The sequence below is a fragment of the Lagenorhynchus albirostris genome, chromosome 2 (genome assembly GCF_949774975.1).
Source record: "Lagenorhynchus albirostris chromosome 2, mLagAlb1.1, whole genome shotgun sequence".
Lineage (NCBI taxonomy): Eukaryota > Metazoa > Chordata > Mammalia > Artiodactyla > Delphinidae > Lagenorhynchus > Lagenorhynchus albirostris.
In genome coordinates, this window is record NC_083096.1 from 46,976,630 (window position 1) to 47,000,984 (window position 24,355).

Here is a 24,355-nt window from a genome sequence, read left to right on the forward strand (position 1 = left end):
AATCCTAGCTGTCTCTTTTCACTCTAATTAGAACTGCCTTCTCTGTGGAAGGTCACGAAACTCATCTTCTATATTCCAAGAACAGAGCTATGGACCGCCCGGGGTGAATTTCCATGATTCTTCTAGTATCCACTTTATATTTTCAAAAAAGTGCTGAGAAGGTTCATCCAAGAGAAAATATTTGCTATGCTTAAAATTAGGATTAAAAAAAAAAAGTTTGGTCTTCTAGGGGACACTGTAACTTTAGCTAAAATAAGGAACAGAAACCAGAGAATTATGCTTAAGCACGTACAGAGTACACGTAAGAGCTTGAGGCTGTGGAACTTGACTTGGGCATTTTATACAGGTTTTCATAATTCCTGGGGTCTCCTTTTCACTCTTGGGTTGGGGGAACAGTTCTGCTACCCATTTCATAAACTAACAATATAATATCAGGTTGTTGAGTAAACTGCTGTATGCTGCGGAAAGAATTTGACCAGATCAAGATATGTTTCTAACAAAATAACCTGCATAATTAATCAACTCTAACAAAATTTAATTCTCCTATAATATTACTCTCCACTTAACATAGGTCTTTTTACTTTTAAAAATAATATCGTAGTTACCGAACACCTTGGAAGATGCAGATTAACATATCTCTGTCAGAAGAACATGACAGGAGGCCTGGCGATTGGTAGGTTCATGACTGTTTCTAGCCTGGACTCCTATGATTGTCACTTGCCTCCACTATTCATTTTTCACCCAAGGCCAATTTTTTTTTTTAATAAATTTATTTATTTATTTTTGGCTGTGTTGGGTCTTCGTTTCTGTGCGAGGGCTTTCTCTAGTTGCGGCGAGAGGGGGCCACTCTTCATCGCAGTGCGCGGGCCTGTCACTATCGCGGCCTCTCTTGTTGCGGAGCACAGGCTCCAGACGCACAGGCTCAGTAGTTCCACGGGCCCAGTTGTTCCGCAGCATGTGGGATCCTCCCAGACCAGGACTCGAACCCGTGTCCCCTGCATTGGCAGGCAGATTCTCAACCACTGCGCCACCAGGGAATCCCCACCCAAGGCCAATTCTGAGCTTTCAGAAATGGAACTCAGATCCTTCTCCTGCCTACAGCCCTCCACGCGCTTAGAATAAAATCCTAAACGTCTTCCCTGCTTACAAGGCCCTTGCCTGTGGGTCTCCCTCAAACCTCTGTGACTCCAGCACCAGCCTGGCTCTTCTGCCTCCAGGACTTTACCAGCTGCTCTTGCTGATCTGCCACACGTGCCCTCCAGATCTTGTGTGGCTGAGGCCTTGTCATTCACTTCTCTTCCCCTATGTCACTTCCACAAAGAAGCTGGCCCACACCTTACCTTCTCTGTTTCAGCTTCTTCCCTTCTCTCCTTATCATTAGCTGAATTTATTTTACACTCATAGCATTTTATTCAAATGTCACCATACTATAGGTACTGTTCTGTTACTTGATTTTTTTCCCCCTCTAACAATGTGTCTTAGAGTTCTTCCATGTCAGGCCTTCTTCATTGTTTTTAATGGCTGCATAATATTCCTTTAGACGTATATACCATAATTTGTCTAACATCTTTTATATTGATTTCTGATTTTTTACTATTACAGATAATGCTAAAGTGAAACATCCTTTTGAACACATCTCTGTGCACATGTGCAAGTTTTTTTCTGTAGTATACGTTCCTGGAAGTGGAATTGCCAGGTCAGTGGTTATGCCCATTTGTCATTTTGATAGATGCTGACCTCCATATTGCTTTCCTAAAAGGCCTAATCAATTTGTACTCCCACCAACAGTGTGTTAGAATGCATACCTCCCTTCATCCTCACTGACACTAATTAGTATCATTTTTTAAAATTGCCTTAAGGGATACACAACAATGGTATCTCATTTCACATCAGAATCCTAGTGGCCATTTTAAGATTGTTTCCTGCTGGTGCCCCCTGGAGTCATACCTCCAAGTCAGTTCAGGGAGAAGCAGCAAAAATCTCTGTGAGCTCTGAGAGTTTCATAAGACCAATGGCACCTTTCAGAACAGTCTCCTCCATCGCACCAGAAACCTGTGCCCGTGCCCGCAGGGCTCAGTCCATAACCTGGAGAGCAATGGGCCAGGCTGACATTTCCTGGATGCGGCTCTCTCTCCCATCCATCATCCAAACACACCCGGCAACTCAGCTAATGCTCTAAAGTGAGTGGAAATCTGCCCAAGTGCAGCACACCCCACCCCCGCCCTCGGTCTTGGCTTCGCTGACATGACTCAGAACCCCTTCTTTGGTTTCACGTAAGGACAAGTGGAGATCAGGGTCTGGAAAGAGTCAGACTCCTGGTCTCCAGAGGTGGCTTCTCAAGCCGAGAGGGGCACATCTGCTCTCCTAAGGATAGGACAGGACGAGAGAGGTAGTGAGCGCCAAGAAAAACATCTCAATGGGGATACCGGCAAGCATTGCAGGTCGAAAGTAAGGCTTCTCAGACTTCCTACTCCCACAGTGGCAAGCTGCATGTTTTTAGAAAGAGTTTTTGAATTTTTGTTATAACTTTGGTTATAAGGAAAAAATCTCAGTTTTCCACCTTCCTACGTAGGGAAAAACCCAGTTCTTCCCTGCTATGAGACCCTTCCTTATGTGTCTCCTTTACCCCTCATATAAAACACACTTCTGCCACTTCTGGTGAACAAATGTTTGGAGGTTTTTCTCCACAACAGGCAGTTTCTGCCACACCAGCCTGGTGTCCTACAATTTATCTCACTTCTGACACTATCTATCCAGAGATAGCATCAGATCCCACAGGCTAAGGGCTCAGTCCCACAGGACTGTCCCATTCCCCCCAGACCCTAACCCTAACCCCTCACCTCGCTCCACACACATACTTCAGACACCAGTAGAAAGCTCACGTCCTTTCACCTGTGCTTCTGACCAAACTCTACAGATGCGAGGTTCTAAAAACTCCCTCCTTGGGTTAATTTGCTAGAGCAGCTCACAGAACCCAGGGAAACACTCACGTTCACCAGTTTATTAAAGGATACGATACAGATGAACAGCCAGCTGAAGAGATACACAGGGTGAGGTCTGGGAGGGTCCCGAGCATAGGAGCTTCTGTCCCCGTGGAGTTGGGGTGTGTCACCCTCCCAGTGATATGTTCACCAGCCTGGAAGCTCTCTGAACCACCTACTGCTGGGATTTTTATGGAGGCTTCCTCACGTAGGCACGATCAATTATTAATTCCATTTCCAGCCCCCTGTCCCCTCTCTGAAGGATGGAGAGGGTGTGGGGGTGCGGAGCTGAAAATTCCAAGCTTTTAATCATGGCTTGGTCTTCCAGGTGACCAGCCTCCACCCATGAGTCATCTGGGAACTCACCTAGAGTCACCTCATTAAAACAAAAGATTTTCCTTGTGCTCTCATTACTTAGGAATTTGCAAGGGTTTTAAGAGCCCTGTGTCACGGACGGGGTCAAGGACAAATACTAGAACAACAGATGCGCCTAGTTTTCTCATCACTTAGGAAATTACAAGGGTTTTAGGAGCTCTGTGCCAGGAGTTGGGGGCACAGACCAATATATATATTTTCTATTATCTCACACTTTCCTCCCCAAAGGAGTTGTTAGGCTTTCCCAAGAAAGAAAAGTATGGTCAGTGTTTCCTGGGCGCTGGCGCTGTCGTGAGCTCTTTGCATCTACTATCTAACAATCCTGTGAGCTGAATAATTTTATTATCTTCAGCTTAGAGATGAGTCAGCAGCCAGAGCAGCTGAGTAACTAACCCAAGATCACCCAGCTAGTAATGCCTGGGGCAGGATTTTAAACACAGGTTCAACGACTGGGGCAGGATTTGAACCTAGAGCCTATAAAATTGTACTCCATTGCCTCCTAGGTCGGCTCGGTGTCCAAACTTAAGGAGCTGCAAAGGCTTTACTTTGGGGTGTTTATAAGTTATTGTACATTTCTTTACTTATAGGTTTCTTTAAAGAGGAAATTCCAAAATAACACTGGAATTACTTTAAAACTGTGTCCTTTCTGTGACCCTGAAAGAGTCTAACACATGTACATTTTTTGTGAGCTGATTTCTTTTCTCCACTTCTGTGGGAGCTGATACTTGCTCTCTGGTTCACGTGCACGTAAAAGAAAAAGACGGCAAGATTCAGTGGTAGACCGGGCACCCTGGTGGAGGCAGGGTTAGGGTGACAACTATATTGATTTACTCCTGCTGCTGTAATCAATTATCACAAACTTTTTGGCTTAAAGAAACAGAAATTTATTATCTTGTGGTCTGGAAGTCCTAAAATCAAGGTGTGTTCTTCCTGGAAGCTCTGAGGGAGATCTGCTCCCTCGCCTTTCCCAGCTTCCAGAGGCCGCCTGCATCCCTGGTCCCATGGCTCCTTCCTCCATCTTCAAATCTCCCTCTGATTATGTTGTTACATCTCCTCTGAGTCTGACCCTCCTGCCTTCCCTCTGTGATTTCATGGGACTCACCTGGATAATACAGGAAAATCTTCCTGTCTCAAGATCCTTAATTTAAGTCACATCTGCAAAGTCCCTTTTGCTATGTTAAGGTAACATATTTTCGGGTTCCAGGGATTAGGACATGGACATCTTTCGAGGGCCGTTTTTTATTTGTTTGTTTGTTTGTTTTTGCGGTACGCGGGCCTCTCACTGTTGTGGCCTCTCCCGTTGTGGCTCACAGGCTCCGGACGCGCAGGCTCAGCGGCCATGGCTCACGGGCCCAGCCTCTCCGCGGCATGTGGGATCTTCCCGGGCCGGGGCACGAACCTGTGTCCCCTGCATCGGCAGGCGGACTCTCAACCACTGCGCCACCAGGGAAGCCCTCGAGGGCCGTTATTTAGCATAACACACCAACCGTCTCAGTTTGCTGGGGACTGAACGGTCTTCCCGATCATAGAACTTTTAGTGCTAAAACTAGGAAAGTTTTGGGCAAAACTGGGCAGTCAGTTGCCCTAGCTAAGGGGGCCCTTATTTCCAGAAGATATTTCTACTGACTCTTGGGGAAGCAGAGAGGAAAGATGAACACAAATAAGAAAGCTGTGAAGAAAACAGCGTTTTTCCAATAGCGTTCTGTAGGAGAAAAGCAACTTTTAACCTTTAAGAAATCCTACCCTGCACTACAGCCTCAGGAAGACCACATCCTTACAAAAAAGGAAACCTCTTGGCCTCATGTTCTCCACTTGTTTTACTTAATAAAGGCAAAGCTATTTCCTCAATAAATCCTACTGCAAAGCCTGAATTATCCCTAAATAAGAAGCCATTCAAAAAGGTTAATGGTTAATGAAGTGTGGAGTAACAGACTTGTAGTTAAAAATAGAGCCTGATTCCATGCAAATGACAGAGACTCCTTAATGTGAAGCTACGGTGGGTTTTCTACATCATGTGTCCTCCTCCTGCCTTTATTCCTTCCCCCTCACCTTCCACTCTAGCCACGCCTCCCTCCCCAATCCACCCACCCACCCAGTTATATTTAGTATTACAGTCTGCGGGGTTCTGAAATAATTCTCTCATGTGTTTGTGAGTCTCACTGAAGGGTTCATGTATATACTTAGCTCTCTATTTCTGAGGCAATAAATAGAAAAAAGCTTTTTCAACAGTGGGTGAATTCCAAGAAGCTTGTAGCCTGGTTTGAAAGGGGTGACGGCTGGAGATCGGGGGGTGGGGGGGCGGAGGGGGGCTTTTCAAGTGGAACGGATTTGAATGGAGACTTCTGGGGTGGCACATGGCAGCCGGGACGTATGAGAGGTTCACCCCAGCACTGCCTGTCAGAAGTGAGAGTTGAGGAAATGAGGGTCATAAATCATTTACCAGCTGTGAAGACAAAGGGACTCCAATCCTCCCAAGCTAGAGGTAGTGGAGCAAATAAGATCAGCGGTAAAGAGGGAGTGACTGTGCCACACTGTTTCTCCCTGACAACCAGTTCAGGGCTGCAAAAGCCAGACAAATGGTTAAAAATCCAGGAACTAGAGGAAAGCCAAGCATGCAAGGGGATCTGGGAAGCACTGATTACTTTCCTGGGTCAGTTCAGACAGCCTGAGGCATGCGCAGTGGGGGTGGGGCTGGGGCAGCTGGTGAGAGTTGACAGATGGTCAATAGGAGACTGGATTCTGTGTCCAGGGGAGCTTCTCAAGGTTTTCAGGGCTGCTCTGCACATGACTCTGTTCAGGGACCTCAGCCTGATCCCCACGTGCATCCAAGCTCAGACCACCTCTTCTGCTGGTCAGCCGCTAGCCACAGACACTGGGCAGAAGAATGCACCGGATCTGGGCACCTGTCACCTCCTCGGGAAACGTAGCTTCCATCACGTGCCTTCCCGAGTCAGATAGGCGGGACTAAAACGCTTTCACTGTGAAGAAAAATCTGTGCTCTCATGACCTCAAGGGGCTTCATATTTCATTGCTTCTCCTAGAGTTGCAGGTAAAGTGTTTGAGGAAGGGGAGAGGCCACTGGGTGAATCCAGTGAGGGGTGAATCCACATCCTCTCCCCCAGTTCCACTGAGGCACAATGGCGTGCACTTGTAGATGGCTAGCAAGGGCAGGGCTGATTCATGAAGAGCTCAGCTAACTGCTCCCTGGGGTAAGTCTGTAAATCCCTGGGGGGGAGTAAGCCTGCTGCACTTATTTTAGGGGGCTCTTAGCCCACTCAGCTAATGATGTCCAAGGGGTGGCATGGTGGGCTCCCATTGTCCCACCCATGGATCAACGTCAGAGAAAATACCACTCTTTCATACTCATTTCAGACTCAAGTAGGAATCTCACTTGACAACTGTCTTATGCCTTAGGCTGGACAACTCAGAGAGGCTGGTATGACTGACTGTTTCACCCAGCCAGGGGCATGTGATCGCCCAGCTCCCTGCTTCCCAAAAGGATTGAGACTGGAGGATTTGGGACTAGAGGAAGATCCAGAAAGATGCTCAAGTTGTTTGGGGGACACCCTCAGTGACAGTGGCTGAAAATGGTATCATTGCTTTTCAAAGAAGCCAAGCCATAGAGCCTGGAGACTCCACTCATGACTCAGTTCATCTGCTCACATCGCCTTGTCCCCCTGGAATGAGTGTCTTTCTTCTGTTTCAAAATGTAGGCTTTGCTATTATTTAGGTGTGGCAAGGCCAACAGATCAGGAGATGATTGCCGTTGAAAAGATACGTATACTCACAGATCCCAAGAGGAGAGGACATGACAGGTTTCAGGGGTGGGGGGCCACATGGGGAAGCACCAGGGCCAGTCAGGAGGCAGAGAGATGGGGTGAGACATGGGGAAGAGCCTTTGTTGTGGTTTCTGTAGGAAGGGGGAGAGGCAGGGTAAGCAGGCTTAGGATTGGCTAGTGTGAATGATTTCAACAGGATCTGTGACATAGGAGCTGTCTCTAGTATGGTACCTGGCTCTGGGGTGATTAGGGCAGGGGAATAGTGGCCCTAAGTGTGAGAGCCAGATGGAGGAGGTGGTACGGGAAGGGTGCATTCTAGAGTGAGTTGTTTTCCATCTCTAGGAACTGGCAAACTCTTGGAGGGTGGCCCTTCCAGGGTCAGCAAGGGCCCAGATGTTAAAGCATCAGAAAACAGAAAATTAAAAGACAGAGTGAATATACCTTCCTCTTCTCTGCTGTCAGGACCCAGCTTAAGTCTCATCTGTTCTAGGAAAGCTTCCCAGGCCACCCCATTCCACTGGGATTGCTCCCTCCCCTGAAGTCCTATAGCACTTAAGGTCTCTGCTGTTCATTTTGGTATTGATTAAGCAGAGGATGCCATGTCCTTGCATTGAAAACCTAAGCTCCCTAGAGATAGGGATTGTGTCTTTTACTTCTCTATGTCCCCTACAGCACCTGGCAGAGAGCCTTGAACATAATAAACACTCATTAAATTTTTGTTAGGGAATGCCCGAGGTTCAGTTTGCTAGGCCACAAGGATGGTTCCCTTAAAAATATTTTTTTTTTAGCCCCTGAGCAGGAATAACTCTGCCTAGAGGGACTCACAGTTTGTTTTCTTCCTTTATTAGCAAGTGCTTTCTGAGATTTAGAATGTTTACAAATCCAAACTGCCTTTGTGAAATTCACAAACAAGGAAAATGCAGGCAGCTCTAGCTGTGAATACAACTCAGAAAAGATCATTTCTAATTGCAGCTGAAAAGGAAAAATCAAGTTAGTATTGATGTCCTGACCACAGTGTTTCCTCCATTAACTGCCTGGAAGAGGAGAGTAGATTATGCATCAGCCAGGTTCACTGAGTAGCCAGGAGGCAGACGAGACATGTCTGTCTCATGTCTTATGAACTATTATTAATGGACAAATCACCTGTGTTGTGTCTATCCTCAGCTGGTGGGTCCAGCACAGCCTGTTGGGAAGGTAGATTTACCTGGTTCCAAGTGGCCTGGAATGAGTTGTGAGACACAGTGGGTCCTTGGGTACCAAGGACAGGACATGACAATGCCACTGGGAGCCTCGGGCTCCTCCTCTGTGAGACTAGGAGCAAGGAAAGTAGACCAAATGGAGGGTGGATCAGACCAGCATGTAAAATGTGAGAGTGATTTGGTTCTGTCCCCGGGACAGAGCTGACGGACAACAATAGACCGCAACTTGGGAAGCTTGGCATGAAATGAAATTCCAGGGCCCTAGCTACGGCTTTGCCAGTGGGTTACCTGCCAGTGTTGAGAAATGCCCTTGTCATGCAAAGTGGTGGTAGTGGTGGAGTCGAGGAGGGAGAACTTCTTTTGTGGGTACCCTACCATTGCAGGGGCTGCCCCACCTGTCTGTAGTCCCTTGCTATTCAAAATATAGTCTACACACCGGCAGCACTGGTCTCATTGGGAGCTTATTAGAAATGCTCCATCTCAGGCAGGGCCAGGAGTGGGGTGAGGCCAAGGGGGATGGCCCCCTCCAGTGCAAAATTTAAGGGGGCACCCCGAAACTCAGTAATCAAAACAAATAATATTTTAAAAAATCAAAATTAATGCAAAAACCCGTGATGAAGAAAATATCTTTTTTTTTTTTTTTTTTTTCCTGTACGCTGGCCTCTCGCTTTTGTGGCCTCTCCCGTTGCGGAGCACAGGCTCCGGACGCGCAGGCTCAGCGGCCATGGCTCACGGGCCCAGCTGCTCTGCGGCATGTGGGATCTTCCCGGACCGGGACGCGAACCCATGTCCCCTGCATCGGCAGGCGGACTCTCAACCACTGCACCACCAGAGAAGCCCGAAAATACCATAATTTTAAATGAAGACAGGATCTGACCCAGCACTTGAATGATCCTGCCCCTCTCACCTCACCCTAATCAAGGCCCTGATCTCAGGTCCCACTCAGACCCTTGAAATCAGAATCTACATCCTAAAAAGATCCCCAGAGGATTTACATGGACATCAGCTTGAGAAGCACTGCTTTCAATGACACCTCCCGGCCTTAACAACCCAAAATCTTGGAATCCAGATAGTAACAAAACTGCAAAGGGATGAGGAGAGATAAATTTCCAGAAGCATCTAACCCCCGAGTTTTCTAGCCATTTGCTTGGATGTGCACACTGCCACCTTAAAATTATACATTGTTTGGTGGTTTAGTGTGAATTCTTTAAAAACATTTTCTTTTGAAACAAATATAGATTCATAGGGAGTTGCAAAGATAGTACCAAGAGATCCCATGTGCCCTTCACCCAGTTTCCTGAAATGCTTACATTTTATGGAACTACAGTACAATATTAAAATGAGGAAATTGACATTGGTATAATGTGTAGTTATATGTGATTTTATCACGTGTAGATTCATGTAACCAACGCAATTAAGATACAAAACGAGTCCACCACCACAAAGATATCCCTAGAGCTACAGCTTTATAGTCACTCCCACTTCCTTTTCCCGTACCCCCATCCCTAACCTTTGGCAACCACTAATCTGTATAATTTCTGAGAATGTTATGTAAATGGAATCATACAGTATGCAACCTTTTGAGATTGGCTTTTTTTCACTTAGTGTGATGAACTGGTGATCTATCTCAATTGTTGCATTTATCCTTTTTCCTTTTTGTTTGTTCCAAATCAGTTTGTTCCTTTTTTGTTGCTAAGTAGTATTCCATGGTATGGATGTACCACAGTCTAACCATTTAGCTATTGTAGGCCATTTTATTTGTTTGCTGTATTTGGTTGTTACAAATAAAGCTAATATAAGCAATCATGTACAGGTTTTTATGTAGACATGGTTTGATTTCTTTGGGATAAATACCCAGGAGTGCAACTGCTGAGTAATATGGTAAATGTATGTTTAGTTTTTTAAGAAACTGCAAAACTAGTTTTCAGAGTAGCTTGCCATTTCACATTTGCACCAGCAATGCACAAGGAACCCAGTTTCTCTACGTCCTTGACAGCACTTGGCATTGTCATTCTTTTTTCTTATAGCCATTCTATTAGTGAATAGGTATATCTCCTCATGGTCTTAGTTTACATTTCCTCATGCTTAGAGGTACCAAACATCATTTCATGTGTTTATTTGCCATCCATCTGTCCTCTTCAGTAAAATGGCTTTTCACGTCTTCTGCCCATTTTCTAATTGGATTGTTAGTTTTTTTACTGTTAAGTTTTGAGGGTCCTTTCTATGCTCTAAATATGAATCCTAAGACATGTGGATTGCAAATATTTTCTCCCAGCTTATAAATTGTTTTTTTAATCCTCTTAATAGGGTCTTTTGTAGAAAAAAAAAGTTGTTTATTAAAGTCCAATTTATTGCTTTTTTTTTCTTTTATACATCCTGTTTTTGGTGTCATGTCTTAAGAGTCTTCACCAAGCCCTGGACCCAAAGATTTTCTTGCATGTTTTCATCTAAAAGTTTTATAGTTTTACATAATTTAAATCTATGATTCATTTTGAATTAACTTTTGTATAGAGTGTTTTTGTTTTTATTTTGTTTTTGGTCTATGGCTGTCCAGTTGCTCCAGCACCATTTATTGAAAAGACTACCCTTCCTCCATTGAATTGTTTTTGCACCTTTGTCAAAATTCAGTTGGCCATCCTTGTATGGGGCTGTTTCTGGACTCTCTGTTCTAGTTCATTGATCTATGTGTCTACCTCTCTGCCAATACCTCACACTCTTGATTACTATAGTTGTATAATAAGGTTTAAAATTTAGACCGATCGATTTTCTCACTTTATTCCTCTTTTTTAAAAAACGGTATTAACTATTTCAGCTCCTTTACCTTTCCATATAAATTTTAGAATTATTTTGTCTTCATTTATGCAAAAAAGAAATTTTGCTGAGATTTTGCTAGGAAGTGCATTAAATTTATATATTAATTTGGGAAGAATTAATATCTTTGCTATGTTGAGTCTTTTAATCCATAAACACAGTATGTCTCAACATTTTGTTAGATCTTCTTTGATTCTTTCATCAGCATTTTGTAGTTTTTAGCATATAAGTTCTGTATGTTTTATTATATTTATTCCTAAGTATTTTATTTTTTGAAAGGTTATAAGTCATCCTGTATTTTAAATTTCAGTTTCCATGTGTTTTTTCGCTAGCATATAGAAATACAATTGATTTTCTTATGTTGATCTTATATCTTATGATCTTACTGAACTCACTTATTAGTTCTTGGAGTTTCCTTGTAGATTTCTTGGGATTTCTAAGTAGACTTTCATGCCATATGCAACAGAGATAGGTTTTTTGGTTTTTTTTTTCTTTTTGATCTCTTTGTATTTGATTTCTTTTTCTTGCTTTGCTGAGCTAGCTAGAACTTCCAGTACCATGTTGAATAGCAGTGGTAAGAGCAGCTGTCCTTGCCTTGTTCCTGATCTCAGGGAGAAAGCATTCAGTCTTTCGTCATTAAGTATGATGTTTGCTGTAGGTTTTCATGGATGTTCTTTATCATGTTGAAGAAGTTCCCTTCCATTCCTACTTCTCTGAGTTTTTATCATGAATGGATGTTGAATTTTGTCAACTGCTTTTTCCGCATCAATTGATATAATCATGTGATTTTTCTTCTTTAGCCTGTTAATGTGATGAATTACACTGAATGATTTTTCAAATATTGAAACAGCCTTCCATCACTGGATTACATGCCACTTGGTCATGGTGTATAATTCTTTCTATATACAGCCAGATTCTATTTGCTAATACTTTGCTAATGATTTTTGCATGTTTTGTACTCTGCCTGGTTTTGATGTCAGAGCAATAGTGGCTTCATAAAATGAATTGGAAAGGGTCCCCTTCTTTTCTATTTTTTAGAAGAGACTCTAGAATTTTTCTTAAGTTTCAGTTTTATTAAGGTATAATTGACATATACAATTTTAAGATAAAGTGTACATCGTGTTAATTTAAGTATACATTGTCAAAGGATTCCTCTCATGTAGTTAATTAACACATCCGTCACCTCACATATTTACATTTTTTTGGTGAGAACATTTAAGTTCTACTCTCTTAGCAAATTTAAATTAGATAATACAGTGTTATTGCAATACTGTGATTTATAAGAAATATAGATGTGGTCATTCAGGTGTCCACATATATGTTTCTCATGTATATTTGGTCTTTGTGCACAGTTTCTGGCTCACAGCTCCCAAAACCCTTGGAATTTCCTGAGCAATAAGAACAATGGAGGCATCTTTTGTTATACTACTTGGTCTCTTGCTTCAGTTCCTTTCCACCACAACTAGGTTAATGTTGATGAGGTGACTTTTGGAAAGCAACTAAGAGAAGAAGGTAGGAACTTTCAGCACCACCATCTGATTTCTGGGGAAGAGGTGGGGATGTATGTTGAATCAGTCACCAATAGCCAATGATTTAATCATTCATGCCTAAATAATGAAGCCTCCATTAAAAACCCAAAAAGCAAGGGGTTTGAAGACCTTCTAGGTTGGGGAACCAGAATGCTTCCACATACCACTGTGCCATGCCCCAAATTCCATGAGACCCCAGACTCCACGAGTACAGAGACTCCTTTGTTCTGGACCCCACCATATGTATCTCTTCTTCTGGCTGTTGATTTGTATGTATCCTTTAATACCCTTTGTAATAAATTGATAATCTGGTAAGTAAACGGGTTTCCTGAGTTCTGTGAGTTGCTCTAGTAAATTAATCAGATAAACGAGGTGGTCGTGGGAGCCTCTGATTTATAGCCAGTTGGTCAGAAATACAGGTAACAACCTGGACTTGTGACTGGCATATGAAGTCCAAGGAGTGGGTCATGGGAAACTCCAGTTTGTGACCGCGTGGTCAGTCAGAAGCACAGTAACAACATGAGCTTGGAATTTGTCATCCGAAGGGGAGGAGGCAGTCTTGTAAGACTGAGCCCTTAATCTGTGGGATCCAAAGCTCTCTCCAGGTAGATGAGTCAGAATTGGGTTGAATTGTAGGACACCCCACTGGTGTCCAAGAATTGCCTGGTGGTATGGGAAACACACACACACATGCGCACACACACACGCACACACATTGGAATTGGGTGTTAGAATCATTTTACTTATCAATCAATTATAGTCACCATGTTTTACATTAGATCCTTCTGTGGCATTGGTTTTAATTCTTCTTTAAATCTTTGGTGAAATTCTCCAGTAAAACCACATGGGCATTATGCATTTTTATATTCAGAATTTGACTTGATCCTCATAACAACCTTGGAAAGAAGGCATTTAACAGATATGGCAACTTAACGCTCAGAGAAATTAAGTGACTTACCCAAGATCCAGAAGTTTTATGATCCCAAGTTCAGTGTTGTTTCCACAGTACCACAGTTCCTGAGTTAGATATCACTAGACTTTTCAAGCATTTAGAATCTCTATGGGAAACAAAGAAAGAGTAATTGTATGTGCTCCTTGGCCACTTATGTTTAGCTGGGTTCCAGTTTCTTTTTTTTTTTTTTTAATAGATCTTTATTGGAGTATAATTGCTTCACAATACTGTGTTAGTTTCTGTTGTACAACAAAGTGAATCAGCCATATGCATACATATATCCCCATATCCCCTCCCTCTTCAGCCTTCCTCCCTCCCTCCCTATCCCACATCTCTAGGTCATCACAAAACACCGAGCTGATCTCCCTGTGCTATGCTGCTGCTTCCCACTAGCTATCTATTTTACATTTGGCAGTGTATATATGTCCATGCCACTCTCTCACTTCGCCCCAGCTTCCCCCTCCCCCACGCCGTGTCCTCAAGTCCATTCTCTACGTCTGCGTCTTTATTCCTGCCCTGCCACTAGGTTCATCAGTACCATTTTTTTTTTTTAGGATTCCATATATATGTGTTAGCATATGGTATTTGGTTTTCTCTTTCTGACTTACTTCACTCTGTATGACAGACTCTAGGTCCATCCACCTCACTACAAATAACTCAATTTCGTTTCTTTTTATGGCTGAGTAATATTCCATTGTATATATGTGCCACATCTTCTTTATCCATTCATCTGTCGATGGACATTTAGATTGGTTCCATGTCCTGGGTATTGTAAATAGTGCTGCAATGAACGTTGTGGTACATGTCTCTTTTTGAATTATGGTTTTCTCAGGGTATATGCTCAGTAGTGGGATTGCTGGGTCATACAATAGTTCTCTTTTTAGATTTTAAGGAACCTCAATACTGTTCTCCATAGTGGTTGTATCAATTTACATTTCCATCAACAGTGCAGGAGGGTTCCTTTTTTTCCACACCCTTTCCAGCATTTATTGTTTCTAACTTTTTTGATAATGGCCATTCTGACCAGCATGAGGTGATACCTCATTGTAATTTTGATTTCCATTTCTCTAATAATTAGTGATGCTGAGCATGTTTTCATGTGCCTCTTGGCCATCTGTATGTCTTCTTTGGTGATATGTCTATTTAGGTCTTTCACCCATTTTTTAATTGAATTATTTGTGTTTTTTTGATATTGAGCTCCATGAGCTGTTTGTATATTTTGGAGATTAATCCTTTGTCCACTGTTTCATTTGCAAATACTTTCTCCCATTGTCTTTTCATCTTGTTTATGGTTTCCTTTGCTGTGCAAAAGATTTGAAGTTTAATTAGGTCCCATTTGTTTATTTTTGTTTTTATTTCCATTACTCTAGGAGGTGGGTCAAAAAAGATCTTGCTATGGTTTATGTCAAAGTGTGCTTTTCATGTTTTCCTCTAAGATCCTTATACTGTCTGGTCTTACATTTAGGTCTTTAATCCATTTGGAGTTTATCTTTGTGTATGGTGTTATATAGTGTTCTAATTTCACTCTTTTATATGTAGCTCTCCAGTTTCCCCAGCACAACTCATTGAAGAGGCTGTCTTTTCTCCATTGTATAGTCTTGCCTCCTTTGTCATAAATTAGGTGATCATATGTGCATGGATTTATCTCTGGGCTTTCTATCCTGTATCATTGATCTATATTTCTGTTTTTGTGACAGTACCATACTGTCTTGATTACTGTAGCTTTGTAGTATAGTTTGAAGTCAGGGGTCCTGATTCCTCCAGCTCCGTTTTTCTTTCTCAAGATTGCTTTGGCTATTTGGGGTCTTCTGTGTTTCCATACGAATTGTAAAATTTTTTGTTCTAATTCTGTGAAGAATGCCACTGGTAATTTGATAGGGATTGCATTGAATCTGTAGATTGCCTTGGGTAATATAGTCATTTTCTCAATATTGATTCTTCCAATCCAAGAACATGGTATATTTCTCCATCTGTTTATATCATCTTTGATTTCTTCCATCAGTGTTTTATAGTCTTCTCAGTACAAGTCTTTTGCCTCCTTAGGTAGATTTATTCCTAGGTATTTTATTCTTTTTGTTGCAATGGTACATGGGATTGTTTCCTTAATTTCTCTTTCTGATTTTTCATTGTTAGTGTATAGGAATGCCAGAGATTTCTGTGCATTAATTTTGTATCCTACAACCTTACCAAATTCATTGATTCATTGATTTCTGGTGACATATTCAGGATTTTCTATGTATAGTATCATGTCATCTGCAAACAGTGACAGTTTTACTCCTTCTTTTCCAACTTGTATTCGTTTTATTTCTTTTTCTTCTCTGATTGCTGTGGCTAGGACTTCCAATACTATATTGAATAAGAGTAGCGAGAGTGGACATCCTTGTCTTGTTCCTGATCTTAGTGGAAATGTTTTCAGGTTTTCACCATTGAGTATGATGCTTGCTGTGGGTTTGTCATATATGGCCTTTTTATGTTGAGGTAGGTTCCTTCTGTGCCCATTCTGGAGAGCTTTTATCATAAATGGGTGTTGAATTTTGTCAAAAGCTTTCTCTGCATCTATTGACATAATCATATGGTTTTTATTCTTCAGTTTGTTAATATGGTATATCACATTGATTGATTTGTGTATATTGAAGAATCCATGTATCCCTGGGATAAATCCCTCTTGATCATGGTGTATGATCCTTTTAATATGTTGTTGGATTCTGTTTGCTAGTATTTTGTTCAGGATTTTGCATCTATGTTCATCAGTGATATTGGTCTATAGTTTTCTTTTTTTGTGATAGCTTTTTCTGGTTTTGGTATCAGGGTGATGGTGGCTTTGTAGAATGAATTTGGGAGTGTTCCTCCCTCTGCAATTTTTTGGAAGAGTTTGAGAAGGATTGGTGTTAGCTCTTCTCTAAATGTTTGATAGAATTCACCTGTGAAGCCATCTGGTCCTGAACTTCTGTTTGTTGGAAGATTTTAAATTATGGTTTCAATTTCATTACTTGTGATAGGTCTGTTTACATTTTCTAATTATTCCTGGTTCAGTCTTGGAAAATTGTACCTTTCCAAGAATTTGTCCATTTCTTCGTGGTTGTCCATTTTATTGGCATATAGTTGTTTGTAGTAGTCTCTTATAATCCTTTGTATTTCTGCAGTGTCAGTTGTGATTTCTCCTTTTTCATTTCTAATTATCGGATGTGCGTCCTCTCCCATTTTTTCTTGATGATTCTGGCTAAGTGTTTATCAATTTTGTTTATCTTCTCAAAGAACCAGCTTTTAGTTTTATTGATCTTTGCTATTGTTTTCTTCGTTTCTATTTCACTTATTTCCGCTCTGATCTTTATGATTTCTTTCCTTCTACTGACTTTGGGTTTTCTTTGTTCTTCTTTCTCTAGTTGCTTTAGGTGTATGGTTAAATTGTTTGAGATTTTTCTTGTTTCTTGAGGTGAGACTGAATTGCTATAAACTTCCCTCTTTCTTAGAACTGCTTTTGCTGCATTCCAGAGGTTTGGGGTCATCGTGTTTTCGTTGTCATTTGTTTCTATGTATTTTTTTATTTCTTCTTTGATTTCTTCAGTGATCTCTTGGTTATTTAGTAGCGCACTGTTTAACCTCCATGTATTTGTATTTTTTACAGTTTTTTTCTGTAATTGATTTCCAATCTCATACTGTTGTGGTCGGAAAAGATGCTTGATATGATTTCAATTTTCTTAAATTTTCCGAGGCTTGATTTGTGACCCAAGATGTGATCTATTCTGGAGAATGTTCCATGTGCACTTGAGAAGAAAGTGTATTCTGCCACTTTTGGGTGGAATGTTCTATAAATATCAATTAGATCTATTGGGTCTACTGTGTCATTTAAAGCTTGCATTTCCGTATTTATTTTCTGTCTGGTTGTAAGTGAGATGTTAAAGTCCCCCACTATCATTGTATTACTGTCAATTTCCCCTTTCATGGTTGTTAGCCTTTGCCTTTTGTATTGAGGTGCTCCTATGTTGGGTGCATAAACATTTATAATTATTATATCTTCTTCTTGGATTGATCCTTTGATCATTATATAGTGTCCTTCCTTATCTCTTATAACAATCTTTATTTTAAAGTCTATTTTATCTGATATGAGTATTGCTACTCCAGCTTTCTTTTGATTTCCATTTGCATGGAATATCTTTTTCCATCCCCTCACTTTCAGTCTGTATGTGTCCCTAGGTCTGAAGTGGGTCTCTTGTACACAGCCTATATATGCATCTTGTTTTTGTATCCATTCAGCCAGTCTGTGTCTTTTGGTTGAGGCATTTAAACCATTTACATTCAAGGTTATTATTGATATGTATGTTCCTGTTACCATTTTCTTAATTGTTTTGGGTTTGTTTTTGTGGATCTTTGTCTTCTCTTGTGTTTCCTGCCTAGAGAAGTTTCTTTAGCATTTGTTGTAATGCTGGTTTGGTGGTGCTGAATTGTCTTAGCTTTTGTCTGTCTGAAAAGCTTTTGACTTCTCCATTGAATCTGAATGAGATCCTTGCTGGGTAATCTTGGTTGTAGGTTTTTCTCTTTCATCACTTTAAGTATATCCTGCCACTCCCTTCTGTCCTGCAGAGTTTCCACTGAAAAATTAGCTGATAACATTATGGAGATTCCTTTGTATGTTATTTTTTGTTTTTTCCCTTGCTGCTTTTAATATTTTTTTCTTTGCATTTAATTTTTGTTAGCTTGATTAATATGTGTCTTGGTGTGTTTTTCCTAGGGTTTATCCTCTGTGGGACTCTCTGTGCTTCCTGGACTTGGGTGGCTATTTCCTTTCCCATGTTAGGGAAATTTTCCACTGTAATCTCTTCAAATATTTTCTCAGTCCCTTTTTTTTCTCGTGTTTCTCTGGGACCCCTATAATTTGAATCTTGGTGCATTTAGTATTGTCCCAGAGGTCTCTGAGATTGTCTTCAATTCTTTTCATTCTTTTTCTTTATTCCGCTCCTTGGCAGATATTTCCACCATTTTGTCTTCCAACCCACTTATTCATTCATCTGCCTCAGTTATTCTGTTATTGATTCTTTCGAGTGTATTTTTCATTTCAGTTATTGTGTTGTTCATCTCTGTTTGTTTTTTCTTTAGTTCTTCTAGATCTTCTAGAAATGTTAAACATTTCTAGTACCTCCATTTCCGTACCTCCATTGTATTTCTGAGTTTCTGGATCATCTTTACTATCATTACTCTGAATTCTTTTTCAGGTAGATTGCCTATTTCCTCTTCATTTATTTGGTCTTGTAGGTTTTTACCTTGCTCCTTCATCTGTGACATAGTTTTTTTGCCATCTCATTTTTTTCCTTTTTTTTATGAGTGGGATTGTGTTCCTATCTTACTGGTTGTTTGGCCTGAGTCTTCCAACACTGTAGTTTGTAGGCTGTTGGGTAGAGCTGGGTCTTGGTACTGAGAAGAGGACCTCCAGGAGACCTCACTCTGAACAATATTCTCTGGGGTCTGAGGTTCTCTGTTAGTCCAGTGGTTCGGACTTGGAGCTCCCATCTCAGGAACTTCAGCCTGACCCCTGGCTCATGAACCTAGATCCTGCAAGCTGGGCATGGCAGCAAAAAAAAAAAAAAGGTGAACAATAACAAAGTAAAAAATAAAATTAGACTAGGAAAGTAACCACTATGTTAGAAAAAATATAAAAATAAAAGTATAGATGAAACGACAACCAGAAGGTAAAACAGAACCACAATAGTAAAAAGGAGGAGGAGAAAAAAGGTGGAAAAGGCCTTGGCTGTGGAGGGCGGGGCCTAAGCAGTGGCGAGGTTTCGGCACTGGGTGGGGCCTATGCTTAGTAGCCACAGGGCTGGAAAAGGCAGGGGTGGGGTGGGGTAGGGATTAGGCTCAACAGAACAGAAGGGACCCAGGCGTGCCTCCCACCTCTGGTCTGGGGGGGGCACCCCACCTGGTAGCCCAGCAGGCTTCCTGGGCTCTAGTGGGCAGGACAAATGCCCTCCATTCCTCTCCTGCTCCTCCTGTCCTGGAGGGTTCCTCCCACCTGCCTCTCCTGATCTCTCCCAGCCTCTAAGCCCCCAGGACCAACCCAGCCTGGAGGGGACCTCTGAGGGCATAGGACCCAGCCAGAGAGCCAGGCAGACTTCCCTGGCCGATTGGGTAGTGGAAATGCTGGGCCCCCTCCCCCCTGATCCAAGCCCCCGAGGGTCCCTCGAGGCATGGGAAGCCCTCCCCCATCTCAGCCACCCCTCAGGGGCGCTGGTCCTGTCCGGACTCCACTTCTCTTCCACCCTCAGTCCCCCCCATGTCCTACCGGTTTGCTTGGGGGTTCTTCCCACCTCCTTGGGTGTTGGGATCTCCCACTAGTGTCCGGCAGGCACCCTAGTTGTGGGGAGACACGAACTCTGCGTCTTCCCACACCACCGTCTTGACTCCTCCAAGATTAAGTCCCTCCAGTTTCTTACTTGCCTGACATTCCATTCAAATTAGAGGATACGAAGGCAACAAGTGACTTGCAGAATATAAAACCTAGCGCTATTGGTACAGGCATAAAGGTATGGCCTGAAATACTGATGACATGGCATTGCATTGACACATCCAACTGCAAAGCCCCAGAGGCAAAGCAAACAGAATGTCTGGAGAGAGGAGGAAATCCATGGTCCCTGAACATTCTCTGGGAGGTTTTGATGGGTCCTCTTCTTCCTTTATCCCTCATCACCTGGCCCAAAACTTCCTGCCAGGAATGGTTGTCTCCTTTAAGGCAGGATTTTTCACCATCTTCACTATGCCTCTGTGAGTTTTTCTTCAAGCTCAGAGCATGTCACTCCCCATGTTCAATAGCCTTCAATGATTCCCTATTATCTATACTTTTCATCTTTATGGTTATTGTCAATGTATGTCTATTGTTCTCAAACTTTAGAGAGCAAAAGAATCACCTGGGGAAACTAATTTTAAAAGTAGACTAAGTCCCAGTCCCAGAGATTTCGACTCAGTAACTCTGGACGAGGACCTAAAAATCTGCATTTTAATAGCCTCTCCCTGGTAATTCCAACGCAAGTGGTCCATAGGATGCATGTTGACCAAACAGCGGCATAAAAGTCACACTCCTTGCCTGGCTTTCAGGACCCTTTGAAGTTTGATTCCCACTTGCCTAGCCAACAGTACCCCTCCCTCACCCTCACCCCACCCCTACCAGGCCCCCTACAGCCTAACCCTAGTGGTTAAGGCTAAACCAGTTGATAAGCATACTTTATACTGTGCAATTTCTGAATATTTGCTGGAACTCCTCACACTCCTTGGAAAGACGAAATTACCTCTCTTGTCCCTTTTCCCACGTGCCCTAGTATCTCACAGAGTTGTTCAAACTATAGGTTGCCACGCATTACTGGGGTGTGACCAGCTTTTTATTGAAATTTGTAATTACTAGAATAGAATGTACTAGAAAATATTGTAACATGTGTTTCAGTTAATTATACATAAACATACATATGTATGTATTGTGCCAGGATATAAAATGTATTTCTTACTGTGGGTTGTAGTAAAACACCACCAACAACAACAGCAACATTGAAAGCCACAGCTATAGCATTCACCCAATTTGCCTCTCATTAGAGCTTTCTGTTTCTCCATTATTATGAACCTTTGGAGGATAATAAATAAAGCCACTCTTATCCCTCTAGGATCCATCATGGTATTTTGTGCTCAATAAATGTTAACTGAATTGATTTGACTGCATGATCACAATCATGACTCTTCTGTGTTTAACTATTTCAGATCAGGAATCCTTTTTTAGGGTGTAGGGTTGGGGCTATCCCTTTCAAAAATTGCTTCTTTGTGAGACAGAGAGCTTTGGAGCATTGCCAGGGGAAGTGCCCCCTCATCTTGGCCAGAGGGAAAGGATAACATTTTCTAAGGCAATGAGGTTGCTTGGTGCAACCTATTTCCCTTGGAAATTCTGGAGTGTGGTCTGAGGAATGGAGTGGGTGGCTCTCCTGACAGACATGGCCCAGTGGAAGGAAACCCTAAGGGAAGGTGGCTACATGAGCATCTAGGTATGAGCATTTGTTGAACAAGCATTACTCAATAGACAAGCCACTGGGCTGAGTGCTTAAGAGCGCAAGAAGTCTTTGGCATGGGTGACAGACTGAACTACTTGTGGATTGCTTTTCTTAAGCCTGTACAGTGTGTCAAGTGGCAACAGAACAAGCCAAGGTTGTTTGAATGTAAATCGTCTTACACTCTCCTTGCTTCTCACGTGCATGTTAACTGCACATCTCCTTTAGCTGTGCATTTGGGACCTCTTCTCTACAGCAAAGCCCCTGGCTTTGAAGAATTCAGTACAGAAGAGGAGTAAAGACACAAACTTTCAGAAACAATTTCCAGATCATATCCCTTGAACAGGATGCACAGGGAGCTAGTAGGTCAGTAAGTCCAGCAAAGGGGGATGTTGCCAGGGTAGGCATGCTGGATGGGGGGTGGAGCTGAGCTTCAAATGAAAAGCTTGGGTAAGTGGAGAGTAAAGAGAGGACACTTTTTCTAAGATAGGGAGACGAAGGAAGGTCTGGCTTATTGCAGCAGAGGGTATGTGACAGCCAAAGCCCATATGGAAATGATCTTAAGGAAGACTGGGGTATAAAGGGCAAAGGGAAGAGAGGAGGGGCTATAGAATTTATTCAGATATCCAGAAGGTTTTGCTACAAGGCCTTCAGTTTATTCTTGACCTCAGAATAGGATTTGGAAACTAGTGAAGTAATATCACTCTTTTAAAAAGCAAAGATGACACACGTTGTAATGTTAGAAACTGACAATACTGAATGCTGGTGAGGATGTGGAGCAACAGGAACGCTCATTCACTGCTGGCAGGAATGCAAAATTGTACACCCACTTTGGAAGATAGTTAGACAGTTTCTTACAAAATTAAACATACTTTTACTGCATGTTCCAGCAATCACACTCCTTGATATTTACCTAGTTGAAAATTTCTGTCCACTCAAAAACCTGCACATGAATGTTATATCAGCTTTATTCATAATCAGTGAAAACTGGAAGCAACCAAGATGACCTTCCATTCGTGAATGAATAAACAAACTGTGGTACGTCCAGACAATGGACTATGATTCAGCAATAAAAAGAAATGAGTTATCAGGCCAGGAAAAGACATGGAGGAACCTTAAATATGAATTGTTAAGTGAAAGAAGCCAGTCTGAAGAGGCTACATAGTGTGTGATTCCAACTATTTGGCATTTTGAGAAAGACAAAACTATACAGATAGTAAAAAGACCAGTGGTTACCAGCGTTTGGAAGGAGGGAGAGAGATGGATAGGTAGAGAGCACAGTGGATTTTGAGCATGGAGAAACTATTCTCTATGAAACCAGTGTGGACACATATCATTATGTATTTGTCAAAACCCGCAGAACCATACAACACAAAGAGTGAATCTCAATGTAAACTATGTCCTATAGTTAATAATAATGGGTCAATACGGGCCTATCAAATGTAACAATTATACCCCACTAATGCAAGATAGTAATAACAGGGGAAATGCGGTGTGGGGGGGGAGGTTGGAAGATGGGGGGACTGAATACATAGAACTCTATGTACTATCTGCTTAATTATACTGTAAATCTAAAACTGTACTAAAAAACTAAAGTTTATTAATTACTTTTTTAAAAAAACTTTAAGAGATTTCACATCGAAAGAAAAAAAAGAGGCAAATGTGGTGAGAATTAAAATTTTTAAGAGAGCAAGCAGGGTGATACTGGAAGCTTGCTTGTAAACTATACAGCCAGTTTTGCTACCCAAGCCCCTGTTCCCTTATAGAATCCCTCACCTACACAGTAAATCCACACCACCTTCCCTCAGCTGTGGTAGCTCAGGACCTGTTGGATTTGTACAACGAACCGCCTTAGAAGAAAGACAGAACCAAAATCTTCATCACTTCTTAGTTTGCTAAATTGTCTCATGAAAATGAAATTGGGCTTGTCTGGTAAATTTGAAAAAGCAACATCATGACTTTTTTTTCAGCAGGAAAAAAAGGCTTTCCTCTGGCCGAACTTTTCTCAACCAACTGTAATGTTGGTTTTCTGGTCTGATTGTTAATTCTCCCTAATTACGTAGAAGGCCCCTTAAATTTGCTTTGGTGATTTTCCTCTTCTGAGTAACTCCATGAGGCAGTCAGCCCACCTTTCATATCATAAGAAGGCTTCTTCTTTTTTCTTTTTAAAAAATGTCTCCTTCACTTCGGAATAATTTCTGCTTGTGATCATAATGGTTAATTCCAATCAGTTGCTCTCTTGGCTTTGAGTGAGTTGCTTGTTTTAAATCTCTCTGAGCTAGTCCAGCACTGGACCTTTAAACCTGGATTAATCCCCTTGACTTCTAGATCCTTTTGCTTTGGGGGCTGAAATCTGGTTCCATAACCTCTCGAATCACCAATGTTTGCTTTGAAAGTCCGCACTTTGTATTTAAATGGCAAGAAAGATGGGAAATGAGCCTTACAGAGCTGAACGTATTGATTTCAATGATCACCTCTAATCCACACCTTTCCTCTTTAATAATGTGAGGTTTTCTTCTCTTAATTAGAAAGAGCCAGAGATTATCTACACAAAACTGGAAGGTTTATTGTCATTGGTGGGATTGTGTCTCCTGTCCATGACTCCTATGGAAAACAGGTGGGTTCCTCCTTTGCCCCTCTCCTCCCTAACCCCCCTTCCTGACCCGATGGTTCCTCTGATGTAAAACTGCTCCACTGCCATCTACGATTCC

At 41.9% G+C, this 24,355-nt stretch overlaps 1 protein-coding gene across 1 annotated transcript in view; it reads left to right on the forward strand.

The window, feature by feature from the left end:
• NMNAT2 (nicotinamide nucleotide adenylyltransferase 2) overlaps window positions 1-24,355 on the forward strand; it is a 195,440-nt gene that overhangs the window by 133,689 nt on the left and 37,396 nt on the right. Inside the window, exon 6 of the mRNA XM_060131926.1 lies at window positions 24,173-24,261. Within this exon, the coding sequence (XP_059987909.1) occupies window positions 24,173-24,261 (89 nt within the window). The remainder of the gene's footprint in view (window positions 1-24,172; window positions 24,262-24,355) is intronic.